This window comes from Coloeus monedula, assembly GCF_965178545.1.
Source record: "Coloeus monedula genome assembly, chromosome: 9".
Taxonomy (NCBI): Eukaryota; Metazoa; Chordata; class Aves; order Passeriformes; family Corvidae; genus Coloeus; species Coloeus monedula.
The window spans coordinates 1,435,511-1,449,365 of record NC_138789.1 but is presented as its reverse complement, the minus strand read 5'-3'; the positions used below and the strand labels follow the sequence as shown (position 1 = coordinate 1,449,365).

Here is a 13,855-nt window from a genome sequence, read left to right as displayed (position 1 = left end):
TCTCCAGTATCCTATAGAGAGTTTGACATATCTGATTCAAAGGTTAGACAAAGGTATAGCTTCTGGCTCCCCTCTCCTTGTCACCTCCCTCCTTTTGTTCTCTTGGTCTACCTGCAGTGAGCTCCTTTGGTGCCCGGCAGCGTGCACACTCTGTGCCTGTGTGCAGGCGCACAAATTTTGGAATATCGTTGAGCTGTGCCTCCTTTCATCAGCTTGGAAGAGCATGGTGGAGGTTGGTGAGAAGGTGTGGGCTGGGATGAAGTCCAGCTGAAACAGAGTTGTGATGAAGTACTCTCCTGACATCATTGTCAGGAGACTTCAAGCCTGGAAGAAGCTGGAGCTGTGAGGGATAGGTGTGCATCTCTGGGCATCTGTGACCCGCTGAGCATTCATTCCACACAAGTGCCTCCTGGAGAGAGCCCTTCCTTGCTGAAGTAGTCCTGGGAGCCACTGGTTGATCCCTCCTCTGTTCTCCTCCACAGCTGTGCCCATGGTTCCTGCACAGGATCGGGAAGCTGTACGCGGCCACCGCTGGCTCACGCTGCCACCCTCAACTGCAGCTCCGACGGCCCGAGGCACATGACGTGCACCGTTGCCTGCGAAAAGGGCTTCGTCCTCCACTCCAGTGGTGGGAAGAAGCTGGGCTCCACACAGGTGAGTGGGCCTCAGGATGGCCCATGGGACCAAGACCTAGATGAAAAAGATTTAACCACCCTGAGGTGGCTGGAGAGAGCACAGACCACTTTGCTCCTCCAGCCCCGACCTTTTTGCTGCTTTCCCAGCAAATCCCAGCTCACTGAAGCTCCAGCCAGCCTAAAGGCTGATGCAGGGAATGTCCCAAGTCAGGGTGATGCACCCCAGCAGAGGGAGAGGTCGATACTTTTGCTTTCCAGACGGACATTGCTTGGAGAGTTAAACGTCCCTGGGATGTTTTCTCTCTTAAAGCTGAAGTTAGTGGCTCAGGAAAAAATGAAGTCATTGCAGAGCAACTATATTTAGAGGCAGCTGAGAGCATGGAGAGCTTTTCTTCCTTTGTGTTGTGTTGCAATAATGGCACAGAGGTCACCGTGAAAGAGTTTGTCCCACTTTGCAGAGGGTTGGGGGTTACCTCATTAAAGTCACGAGCCAGCACAGCTCTTAGCTGTTGACTGAGGAGACCTGGGATGATGTGTCCTTGGGAACTGAGCTGCTTTGGTCCAGGCAGTCACCTTGGCAGGGGTGTAGGGACAGAGCGTCCTGTCCTTAGGCTGTTTCTGGAGGGGGGAACAGGAGTCTCTGGGGCTGAGCTGGCCTACATGCCAGACTGAGCGAGAGCGTGGGCTTGCTTGGTTCAGACAGAAGTGGGTTGGGCCATGTCAGCAGGGTGACCCTTCCTCTCCTTGGAGATCTGCTTGTGACACCTGGCAGGCAGGTTTCCCACGCTGCAGTGTTGGCCAAAGGAGAGGTGGGCACTGGGAAATGCACCAGGACAGCTGGAGATGCGCTGCTCATCACTGGGAGGTCATTAATTACATGGCCACGGGGTCTGTGGGCCAAGGCATGCCCAGGGAAAACAAAATGTTCCCATTCTCCGAAATGAAACCACACAAAATAAATCTGCCTCGGGTGACAGTTTTCCTGTGTTTGGCAGTGAGATGGGAAACTTCTGAACAGAGCTTTACCCCAAGTGGCTGTCACAGCAGAGGGCAGCTTGCAAGTGCCTTGCCCTGAGCCCTCCAGGGATGTTGCAGTGATGACTGGCTTGTGACCCTGTTTAGGAAAATGCACACAGCTCTTCTCCTAAGCATCCTCTCCACCTAGTTCAGCTACACTATGATCCTGCTGCACACTTGGGAGTGCTGGACTCAGATTTAATGATGTCCTTCAGAGCCACCACATCCAGGTTCAATCAAGACGTGGTGGTTGGGAGGATAAGGTCATGTGCTCGGCTGTGCTCAGCCAGTGAAGGGACATCAGGAATATTGGTCTGCAGCCCCTGGCTGAGGGCTGCTGGGCTGGGGCTAGCAGTTTGGGAATGGAAACCATAGAACAGTTGGGGTTGGAAGGGACCTTTAGAAGATCACTTGGTCCAAGCCCCCCGTTGTGGCTAGGAACACCTTGCACTAAACCCGGTTGCTCACAGCAAACCATCATCCACCACTTGGTTTTGATGAAGCCTGTAGCACATGTTGACCATATTTAGTGGTGGGACCATGGTGGTTTTTGATGTCAGGCAGTTGCCCAGTTGAGTAAGAGGGGCTGTATAATTAGGATTTGTAAATGAGTTTATATGATTTCAGTGGGGTCTGTGGGCTGAGGCATGAGGGAATTGGTACATTTAGGGGAAAACAATCAACAGAAGAGCTTTCTGACAACAGCTGAAGTAAGACTTGATCTTTTAGGGGAGGAAATTGCAGTGCACAGAGCTGGGAACAGCTTAGCTCAAGAGGTTTCAGTGTATCTTGAAGGGATTTTCCTTTTTTCCTTAATGTGGCCAGACAACATAACATGCACAGTGGCTGGATTGTTACCCCAAGGCACATGTGCTGCTCTCACACCCCACACATCTCCCTGTGAGCAGGTCAGGGCTTCGTGATTTGTTGTCTGGAGTGGGGAGAAAGGGCACAGTGGGGGAGGAAAAATGTTGGAAAGCTTTCCTCGTCCTGAAACTTGGCTCAGACCTTTCTGCTGTGGTGGCACACCTGTAGGTCAAAGCTCCCTTTGGGAGTCTGATGGAGCTTTGCTTTTTCTGCAGCAGGAGGTGGTGCTGACGTGCAGTTCGGGACAGTGGGACAGATCTGTGACTTGTGACCCCGTTGACTGCCGTGTCCCTGACCAGTCCCACGTGTACTATGCCGAGTTCTCCTGCCCCACGGGGACCACCTACCTGCAGAGATGCTCCTTCTCCTGCATCCCCCCAGCCAAGCTTCAAGGTATGGTCTGGAGTGTCGAGACATTTAACCACCCTTTTTGATGCTACCTTTCCATGCCTGTCCCAAGCAGTTCAAACAGAGCATTGCTACTTGGAATTTCTCACTTTTCCTGGCTTCTGCCAGCTGGATGGGCTCTTGTGATGCTTCCTGAAACTATGGGTATCCCTCCCCCTGGAGCAGAGGCATCCTAGTGTGGGGATAATTCCCTCTGACTCCCATCCCCTGGCAGGCAGCCTTTATTCATCCACCTCCGGGTGTAGCAATGTCCTCTCCTGATAACTGGTCCAGCCTCCAGCATCAGGGTGATGGAGACAAGCAGCATGCAGGCAGACAGGACTTCAGAGAGCCAGAAGTGGCTCTGTGCCTGGTGGCTCTGGGAAAGCCTGTGGTTCAGGGGGCCTGGGGCTGTATAAGGCCATAGAGACCGATGCCCACAGCTGCAGAGAGGTCTGGGAGATGTTCACCACCCAGACACACCATGGCCTGGCTTTCATTCTGCCGACTCCATCGGTAGCCGCAGGAATTTTTTAAGCCAAGTCAGAGAAAGAGAGCTACTGTTCTGTCTATGCAAGGGCTGAGCTGGATGGGATTTCAGGGATAATTGCCTTGACAGCTTCGAGCATTGGGACTTTGTGAATTTCCACCAGTGCCTTTGCTCTGAAAAATCACATACAACAAATCATTTTAATGGGTGCCCTATTTTATGGAGACATTTATAACTGAAATGTATGAGAATTGTTTACTTCTTTTTTTTTTTTTTAAAAGTTAAATCTAAGGAGCAAAAACCGCAGAGAATTAAGGTCTCCTTTCATGACAGGGAGGATGGTGGCAGATCCCCAGAGTGAGCTGATCAAAGGGTAGCATGCGAATGTCATCTCAACAACACAAATCCTGCACGAACTGATGCCCATTGCCTAGGGTTGGTCAACTGAGGGCAGAGCTTTAATCTGATCTTTCACTCACAGCTGCAGTCACTGTGAGGTTTGCCGTGGGCTCCCTCAGTGGGAAGGCATCCCCTTGATGCGCCCCTGGGTGACTTCCAGCATGATGGCTGGAGGTGCTTGGCCAAGGCTGCCAAGCCATGTGGGGAAACTCTTGGAGTCCAGCTGACACAACTGAGCCATTGAGGCAGGGACATGCTCCATGCTTTTTCCCCCCCAAGACTTGCATCCTTACAAGCAAGCTGTCAAGGCTAATAAACGCTAAGAATAGGCAAGGAAAGGATGACATGGCTGTGTGGCACTCGGAGGTGGGACGTGACCCTTGGCAGCCTTGACCCATGAGGAACACAAGCGTTGAGTAGAGATGTGAGCTTGTCTCCGCTCCAAAAGCATTTCTGTAGGAATGTTTGAAGGAATTGTAGAGCAGCCTGGCTGCGCCACAAACGTGCTGATCCAAACCTCTCAGTAGGAAGAGTCCCATTCACTCCAGTCCAGCTCTTTTTCTTGCTCAGTAGTTCCCAGTGAACTATCCATCATCCACACTATGTGGGTGTTGTAGTCCTGGGCACTTCCCGCAGGCACCCAGAGCCGAGCAGTTTCTGGCCACCCATTTAGCTGGGTCTACCAGGGACAACAAAGAGCTGGGCTGTAATGCTCAACCCAAACCTCTAATGATGGGTGGTTTGAATTCCCACCAGTGAAGCCTCCCACATCTGTCCTTGTGGCATTTTCCATCCTCTTGACTTTCAGGTTGCCCAGATAGATGCCCCATCCCTAAAAACATTGAAAGCCAGGTTGGGCAGGGCTCTGAGCTACCTCATCTGGTGGAAGATGTCCCTGCCTATGGCACAGGGAGGTTGGACCAGATGGCCTTTAAAGGTCCTTTCCAGCCCAAGCCATTCCATGGTTCTGTGATCTTGCACTGCACCTGTAGTAGGGTATGACAGCTTGATCAGCATAGGTAAGGACAAGCTGCAAAAAGCACTTGGGGACAATGAAGGGGGGCTGAACTGAACATGACAGAGAGGTGTCTTACACAAAGGCCCCTGGCTGTCCTGAGGCACCACTGAAGAGGGCAAGTTTAAGGGAAAGATCTGGGGAGATTTGCAGAACCAAGGCCCTTTTTCCAACCTCTAGAAGTTGACCCTTCCATACTTCTGTCTGCATTCAAGTATTTTCTGCTATAGCCTGACCAAGCAGGCGATGGAGTCTGCGGTCTTCATGTTTGTTGCCCCCTTTGGTATCAGTATACACTCTAACAAGAGGACTTCTGCTGGTTGCTCTGAACTCCCCTCAGCGGGGCTCCATCCCTGGCTCAGCTGTAACCCCACACGCTGCTTCTCTTTTGGGGTCAGGAACAAACCAGTGGCTCACCTGCCTGGAGGATGGTCTCTGGTCGCTGCCCGAAGCCTACTGCAAGCTGGAATGTGACGCGCCTCCCGCCGTGGCCAACGCCAAGCTCCTGGTCCCTCGGTGCCTGCAGGGGAACCACGATGTGGGCTCAGTCTGTCGCTATAAGTGCAAGCCTGGCTACCACGTGGCCGAGAACGCAGCGGACAAGCCTAAGAAGTAAGTCTGTGGTAGGTCTGTTATCACCATTTCTTTCCTCCTCCCAGTGTGCTCAAGGAGCAGAGGTGATAGGATGATGGCAGTCTCAAAGACCTGACTTGATAGGTAGAAGGCAGAACAGCTTGCTGTGATCAGAGAGATTTCTCAAAATACAAGAGGCATTCCCTGGTCTGGGTGAACCCGGTGGGAACGAGGTGCTGTTGCACACACGTGTGGGTTAAGCACTTTGACCTGAAACAAGCAGATCTTCCTGTGCACCTCACTGGTGAAAGTTAAGCACCAAATTAAGTGTTTGCAGACTCTCAGGTAATTAGACATTTACAAGATGTTGGCAGACTCCTGGAGCTCCTGTCTGTCCTAAAAGCGGTAAAACGTAGAACGGAGGCACTGCAAGAATGAATGGCTGTGTTTTGTCAGGGCTAACGTCTCACCCGCTGTGCCTCTCAGCTAAATTTAATCTGTAGCATTGGCATTTCAATGGGGGAAGATTTTTCCTGATGCTTTGGGGAAAAATTCCTGGTGGTTCGCTAGCCCTGCTCTCAGCCAGTGTCGCGATGCTGGGGAGTAAAGCAGTATTTTGTCTGTGACTCCTCCAGCCGAAGTCCCCACTGGGTTTGGTCAATAAAGATTCCCTGGCACTGGCCGGGTCCTCCCCAGAGTCTTGATTCTAGCCCAAATCAGGTAATTATGTGTTAATTGTTTAATGCCCCCTTCCAGTTTTAATTGGATGCAGACTTCATCTCTTCTTTGCTCTGGGGTAGAGTTGTTGTGCAGTGGGAAGCAGTTGCCAAATTTCTTGCCTTGTAATGAAGGAAGTGGTTTCTGTAAACAGCTTTTCACAGTGTTAGGAGCATTTCTTGGGCCAAAGGGAGCTGAGCAAATGGTGATTATGGCTGCAATCACATGGACTGCTTTGCAAACTCTAGAGCAGCTTTCATGCCTGTGGCACTGCAGGCACTGGGCATTCAAACAGATCCACTCAGCTTGCAAAATTAGGCCCCCTCTTGTCCTGCTGCAGCAGCTGCTGGCAAAAATGATGACCCCTGGGAGATCCCGAGGCTCCTCTGATGTGTGAGTAACTTCCACGTGGGTCTGGGCAGCCTGTGAGACAAGTCAAGGAGAATCATGCAAAGTGGTTTATGTTTTCATAGCAATGTGTGTTGACATCACATTTTCACATTTGCAATTGTCATTGCTGCTCCTTCATCGGACATCTCTGACGGTGGAATACAAAAACCACATTCACAAAACCAGGGAAAGTATTGCTTTCCTGTCATGCAGACTAACTCCTATATGAGTGGCCCACCCCAAGTGAAAACCTTTCCTTGGACTTGTAAATGTCATTGTACCGTCTCATCAGGAGCTCTTGGTGTACACTCAGCAGGAGTACAAACCCCTTGGTGGGGTGTAGCAGCTGCTAGCCATTAAGTCAGTTCCTGGATTGCTGGAATTCCTTCTGGTGTCTCAGTACTGGCAAGGAGAGGGTGGGAGCAGCCCAAGTGAGAGGTTGGTTTCTTTGATCATGCCAGTTTTGGAGAGAGTGAGGTGATGGAGAGTTCTGGAAGCAACCAGCACTGATGAGGTTCAAGTTCCTGATGTGCTGGTGTGAAAGTAGGGTCTGAGCTGGTGGCTTGGACATCAGGTTTTTGGGGTTTTCTGCTGTCTCTTTGGGCTCAGAAAACTGAGTTCTTGATCTATTGTCTCCCTGTTTTCCACCAACCCAGCAAGCACAAGCCTTGCTAAAGGATTTAGTGCCATACAGGTGTCGATGCACGGAAGGAAGCAAGACTCTCTGTGTACTATATATTGGACAAAAGTCAAGCATAACCTGTGACTGACACTGAAGATTCCTCATGCCCACTAACTAGCTTCACCCTTGGAATAATAGTCAGGCTTCCTTTGATTGTTCTTCCAGCTCTAACTTTGCTCCTGGTGTGGAGGTGCCCACCTTATGCGGGCCTGAATCGTGGTTGGGACCCAGCTGTCTGTGTGCAAGCCAAGATGATCTTGGACATGGATGTTCATGCAATTCCCTCACTTCTGTTTTTTCAGTTGAATTTTACTTCAGAAGCCGTAAGGATGCTTAGAAGGGGCTGAGATCATAGTTGAAATTTCATTTCCCATAGCTGAAGAGAAAGGGATGAAGAAATCAGTTGTCTCGGAGATGCTTTTGTCTGTTAACCTGGGTGAGGAAAGGCCCTTGGGAAGTCGCTGCTTGTCAGCAAGGGATCCTTGAGGAAATACTGATCGTGTAATCAAGATCCTGCCAGAAATTTGCTGCCTTCCTGCTGGCAGATTAATCTGACTGACAATGCTGACATGAAGGGTAAAGCTTCTTTGACTCTTCCTAAAGGAGATCTGTTATCAGCCTGGAGAGGCCATGTAACAGCCCGGCTTCCAGCTGCCAAGGCACTGCACTTCTAATTCCAGAGGAAGGGTAGTAAGTGAAACTTAGCATGCACATTTGTGCTTCGTGATGGGAGCTCTCTGGATTCAGGCAGGACCTGTTCCATGGCAGTACCAACCCATCACCTGGATCACACAAAGATGTGAACTGTCAAGGAGAAATGTTCAGCATCACCCAGAGCTGTAGCATTGAAAAGCACTGGCCTGAAAGTCAGGGGTGTCAGATACTTTGGGGAAAAGGGCATCACGCCCACAGTGCTCCTTGCTGTTGTTCCCAGCATGAGAAGTGCCATCTGAAGCAGTTCTCTGACAAGAATAGACAAGGTCAGGTTGGATGGGGCTTGGAGCAGCTTGGTCAGGTAGAAGGTGTCCCTGTCCATGGCAAGGGGGTTGGAACAAGATGATCTTTAAGGTCCCTTCCAACCCAAGACAGATCCATGATTGTGTGATAATAGCTAGGAGATCCTTTAGAGGAGCACTGTGATATTGGGAGGATGCTCTCAATTTGGGGACCTAAGAGGTCAGACCCTTCAGAGGACTTGTTTCACTTGCCCATTGTGGGATGATTCCCTGGAGATAAGAGATTTGGTGATCTCCAAGCAGCCTTTGTGAGGGGTTGAGCTCCTTCTGCTAGCTTGAGGGAATGAAGCAAAGAACCATTTGGGCATTTTCAGGCAGATTTGAAAGTCTCAGCCTGCATTTTGACCAGAGATCGAGGGAGCCCAGCACAGTCCCCAGTGAGCTTCCATGGAGATGTCGGTCCCTCTTCCTTCTCCCCCTGCTCAAAAACTGCAGAGACCATGGAAGAAGAAGGAGAGGAGGTGGGAGAGTGTGGAGGAGAAAATGGGGACTGGAAGGAGTCAGCAGACCGGGAACTGGAAACCAGAAAGTTCACAGCTGGGCAAGCAGGACGGCCTCTAACCCAGGGGCACTGCAGCTTAGTAGGGCACCAGGCACAGGTGAGGTGGGCACAAAGGCACTCGCTGCCTCTGCCCATGTCTGGCCCCTTGCAGATAAAAGGCAAACACACACAGCTGTGGGGGCCAAAGAGCCAGGTAAAGAAAACCCAGGCTGTCAACCAGGTTCCTCTGTCACTTCCACCTCTAAGGTCTCTGAGCATTTACAGCCCAGCTTGGCCAGGCTGTTCGGAGCACAGCAGCAGAGAGTCCCGCACACTGGTGCAGCTTCCCTTCCATTTACTGACAAATCTCTCTTTTCCCCCTATTCTCTTTGAAGCCATAAGTCTCCTGCCATAGAAGATGAGGCTTCAGACTCATTTGTCACCATTCCTGCACAGCAAACCCGCTCCCCCCAGGCTGGCTGCCTCAGAAGATGGCTGGATCCCTGCCAGGCCCTGCATGCTCAGCTCCTGGAGCTGGGCAAGTGCTCATTCCTTCACCTCAGAGACAGCCCTCGCTGGCCTCAGATGTCTCCTTGCCTCCTCTGTCCACTAGGCTTGCCTGGTTGGAGGGTTGACTCTGATTTTCCTGGCTTCCTTGTTAATCCTCAAGAAGTGCCGCTGACCCAGATCAGAAGAAGTTAGGGGGTGGGAGGGGGTCCGGAAATGTCAAGCTTCTATGAAGTTGTGTGTATTTCGGTATATACTTTCTTTCTAAAAGCCTCTCCCTTCCCTTCTCCATGCTTCCACATGAACTGCTTATTTCCTATATGTGGGAGTGGTCCACATCCCACCCTCTACTCCGGGCTCAGCCTGGGCTGTGTTTGAAGTCCCTGGATGGATGCTGGCAGTGGGTCGAGCCTCCAAGAGCAAGGTGCTCTGGAGGGGGGTGCAGGTTAGGGGGAGAGGTGTGAGAGGCCATGGGGAGAGGTGTGAGAGGCCGTGCACGGTGCTGGCTCCCACTGGGGTCACTCCAGCACCACATCAAAGCGAGGAGCCCCTGTGAGGATGACAGGGCTGCAAACCACAGCCTGCACCTGTGCAAAGTGCAGCTGCCACAGCGTGTCCTCCCCATGGCTGACCCACCTCCCCAGGCCTTCCTGGGCACAGGGCCTCCGCCACGACTGGGAGAGCAGCAGGGAGGTGCAGTGGCCGGTGAGAAGTCACGTGTGGCTGGGATGCTCCTGGTCTTCAAAGGAGCTGCCTCAGTGCCTGAGGTGTTGCTGTTGCAGGGACTTCCCACTACCGGTTTGCTTCTATCTCCGTAACCCCCAGTGCTTTCCCCCTTGCCAGTCCTACAGCTGGATCACACCCCGTGAGCCAGGAAGTTCAAGAAGGGGAAAGTGCTACTTGTGGAGCTGGATATGCAGCATGGATTAGTACTTCTTGGCACGTGCCTTTGCTTACCTTGAACGTTAGGCAGAGCAAAGCATTCAGTCAGATTTGGGAGAAGGCAAAGTCTGATGGGGACATCTTTGTGAGGCAGTGGCTGTCATCCTCATGGAAAGGGCAGGCAAATGAGAGAGTTAAATGAGGAATGGACCGAAACCACAGATGCCTACAATGGAATCCAGAGTCCCTCCGCCTCACCAGCTTTCTGAAACACTTCATAGTTGCAGCTCCCTTAGTTAATCCAAGGCTGCTGCCGCTGCTTGGGTGATATTGCAGCAACCCTCACTGCTCAGGTGGGCTGGTGGGAAGATTTGTGCAGAGCTCTGTGCCAGTGGACTTGCTGTGGCCCATTCCCTACCCTGCCTGCCTCCGTGTTACCTGCTGGAGCCCGCATTGACCTTGGCAGGCACCCACTGCCCCTTTATACGGTCTTGAGAAAAAACAGGTCCCTGATTTCTGAAGGGAGAAGGGGACTCTCCAAGAGCTGCAGCTATGTTAAAATATGAGAATGCTTCAAAAACCTCTAAAATATCTCATCCATGAGTTCCCAGCAGAAATCTGACAGGGAGCACCCCTGGTCTGGCAGTGGGGTGCAAACAGGGTCCCCTTGCTTCTCCAGGCTGTGTGACCTTGCACCCTGTGTTGAGGGGCAGCTGGGTGGCCCCACACAATGTCATGACCCTGCATCAGGTGTTAGGGGGCACATAGGTGGCCCCATGCTCTGTCAAAACCAGGGGCAATTTAGTGCCTTCCCCCAGGAGTTCCTCTAACCCCTGGCGGCCCTCTGCACATACCTGTGGCAGGCTATAAACTCCCTAACGTGGCGCCTGGAGCCCTGCTTGCTGGCACCCGTGGTGGGAGAGGGCAGGGGCAGGCAGCTGGAGTGTGCTGTCTAGTAGAGGAGGTCAGGAGTGGGGGAAAAGTCTCGTTAAGGATGGAGCAATCAGCTCTGGCTCAGGTAAAGCCCATCAAGGTGGTGACACGTTCTCTGCCAAGAGAGCCAGCCTGATGCCTCACCAGTTTTGATGCCTCTGTGTAAAAGATGTAGTGTGTCTACCAGTGCCAGGGATGGGAGACTGAAAAGTGGGTGGGCTCTGCTCCTTCCCTCCTTCCCTCCTTCCCTCCTTCCCTCCTTCCCTCCTTCCCTCCTTCCCTCCTTCCCTCCTTCCCTCCTTCCCTCCTTCCCTCCTTCCCTCCTTCCCTCCTTCCCTCCTTCCCTCCTTCCCTCCTTCCCTCCTTCCCTCCTTCCCTCCTTCCCTCCTTCCCTCCTTCCCTCCTTCCCTCCTTCCCTCCTTCCCTCCTTCCCTCCTTCCCTCCGTAGTTTGTGTCTGGGCTGTTTTAGCAGCACAGGGTGGTACTGGTGTGCTGTGGCACGGCAACCCCTTGGCAAGAGTGGGATTGACATATCTGGCTGGATTACAAAGAGGAGCCTCAGGAGTAGCTGGGCACAGGCCAGAGGATTTTTAGTGGTGAAGGCAAACTCCATACAGCAAACTATGCAGCTACTGGCGATGGGACAAAGCAGCCCAGGACCTGCAGGGACTGTGGGAGGAATGGTTATGGGGCACCACAAGAGGTAGGGAGCAGTGGGGTGGCGAGTGCAAGGGAAGTCTTGCCAGTGCCCCTAGATCAATGCAATCTCCCCAGTGAGGAGAAGAAAGGGTCCTGGTTAAGTATGGGGTGTCCGTCTGGAAGGACGTGCCCACGATGAGGGATTGTATGGTGTGGGAAAGTCCTACACATGGCAGGGCGTGATTGCGCTCCAGAAGAGGTATCTTCAGTCTGTTCCTGACATCTGTGGGATGCCTGGTACAGCCAAGATGGAGTGTTTGGGGTTCTGCAGGCCAGTCTGGTGTCTGTGTTTCCCCAGGAAGTTCCTGAAGGTCCAGTGCCTGGAGAGCGGGCAGTGGGAAGAGGGACACTGTGTCCCCGTGGTGTGCAAGCCCCCGCCCCTGGTCTTCGAGGGCATGTACAACTGCACCCAGGGCTTTGAGCTGGACAGCCAGTGTGTCCTCAACTGCGAGCAGCAGGAACAGCAGGTGAGTGTCTGGGGGGAGGCTGACATTGACCACACCTCATGTGTCAGAGCACCTGGGAAGCGCAGGACTCCCTGTGTCCTGCTGTGCAGAGGGGCCCTGCACCAGTCTGACCCATCCCCAAGGCCAAATACCCTTGTACCACCAAAGAGCAGACCCTCTACAAGCCCAAAACTGTTCTTGCTGGGCCCCATAGTTGGCACAAGGTGCACCACTGCCTGGGGATGCTCGCCGGCTCCCTGGGGACCTTGTCTGGAAAGCAGTGATCCTAAGCAAGCCGGCTCATGTTGGGTGAAAAGGGTCAGAAAGCATAAGCAGCGGGTTTCCAGTGGCTTTTGGGAGCTGCTGTGAAAGCATTCACTTGGGATGATGGCACCACACTGCAGCAGTTGTGTTCACCAAGGGGCTTCCCTGGGGATGGAGGCTGCTGCCTGCCAGCCCTTCCACCTGGTATCTTACCGATGCTTGGAAGGGGTCTTGTCAAAAGAAGTGTGGCTGATTCCCTCTGGTGGGATCCAGCAGCAGCTGGAACACCATTGGCTTTTGGGTCAGTGCACATAGGCTGGACCAGATGGCTGCAACCCAGCTGCCTCGGGGAGCGTTTATCTGGACGTGGCCGGTGGGAGGGCCGTCCTTGCACAGTGCTTCCCAGGGATGGGCAGTGCCCAGGCAGGCCAAGTAATGCCAGCCACTCTCCCTCTGCTTTGCAGGTTCCCATCATCTGCACTAAGGAGGGCTTGTGGACACAGGAGTTCAAACTGTGTGAGAGCTTGCGGGGCACCTGCCCACCACCCCCGGAGCTGAATCTCGTGGAGTACAAGTGTGAGCAGGGGCATGGCATAGGTGAGGGCAGATGAAAGCCAAACTTGGTGTTGACTCAATCGTCCCAGGGAGTTGGGAATCACAGTGACTTTTCCTGTATCAGTCCCCACAAAATAAAAAAAAAAAAAAAAAAAATCTTGTTTCCTCTTCTGTCATCTTTATAAACACAGAGCCAGGGGTGGCTTTAGCCTTGTGCTCACCCTGGTTGCACTCTTGGGCAAGACCCAAAGCTAAAGCTGTCTCCAGCATTAAGCATCTCTCTTTTCAGAAGCAGCAGGGATTGTCTTTAGGGTAAACCCAGCTCTTTGCCTTCATTTTCCTGATCTGTAACCCTCCATCTTTCCCAAGATCTCTCCACTTGCTGCGTCTGTTGCTGTTTGCAGGGTTCGTGTGACAGGTCCTAGACAAGAGCCATAAAAGCTGCAGTGACAGCTGAGTGTAACAGGGCACTTTCACCAGATGAGGGACCGCATCCTCCATTTCTGCCTGCAGGACCTGGCTGCTTTGTGCTTTCAGGAAAAGCTGCAACAACTCAGCCGTAGTCATTGCATCTGGTCTAGCATCCCTCTGGACAGGATGCTCGAGCACAGCCCGTGTTACTCCGAAGCAAACGCACCAGCAAACCAGGCTGAGGAGAGTCTAATGACAAGGACTACTGAGGTTAAGCTCAGGACAGACCTGATATGAGGCTAGGATTAGGGCTGGGATCACACCTGGTTTTCCAAGGTGGTTTTTGCAGCTTGTTTTCCTCCTGGGTCGTGGGAAGGCAGTGGGAATTCTCTGAGGTAGGAAAATTGTGAAAGACGCTTCTTAGCATGTCAGCAAACATCACATAACATCCAGGCCAGACTTATTTTCATGCTGGGTCCCATGTCCTGC

At 52.5% G+C, this 13,855-nt stretch overlaps 1 protein-coding gene across 1 annotated transcript in view; it reads left to right on the top strand.

The window, feature by feature from the left end:
- PAPPA2 (pappalysin 2) overlaps positions 1-13,855 on the top strand; it is a gene marked incomplete at both ends in the record, with an annotated part of 87,306 nt that overhangs the window by 56,108 nt on the left and 17,343 nt on the right. Inside the window, 5 exons of the mRNA XM_082287186.1 lie at positions 483-654; positions 2,735-2,912; positions 5,209-5,422; positions 11,989-12,157; positions 12,865-12,997. Coding sequence (XP_082143312.1) covers positions 483-654; positions 2,735-2,912; positions 5,209-5,422; positions 11,989-12,157; positions 12,865-12,997 — 866 coding nt within the window. The remainder of the gene's footprint in view (positions 1-482; positions 655-2,734; positions 2,913-5,208; positions 5,423-11,988; positions 12,158-12,864; positions 12,998-13,855) is intronic.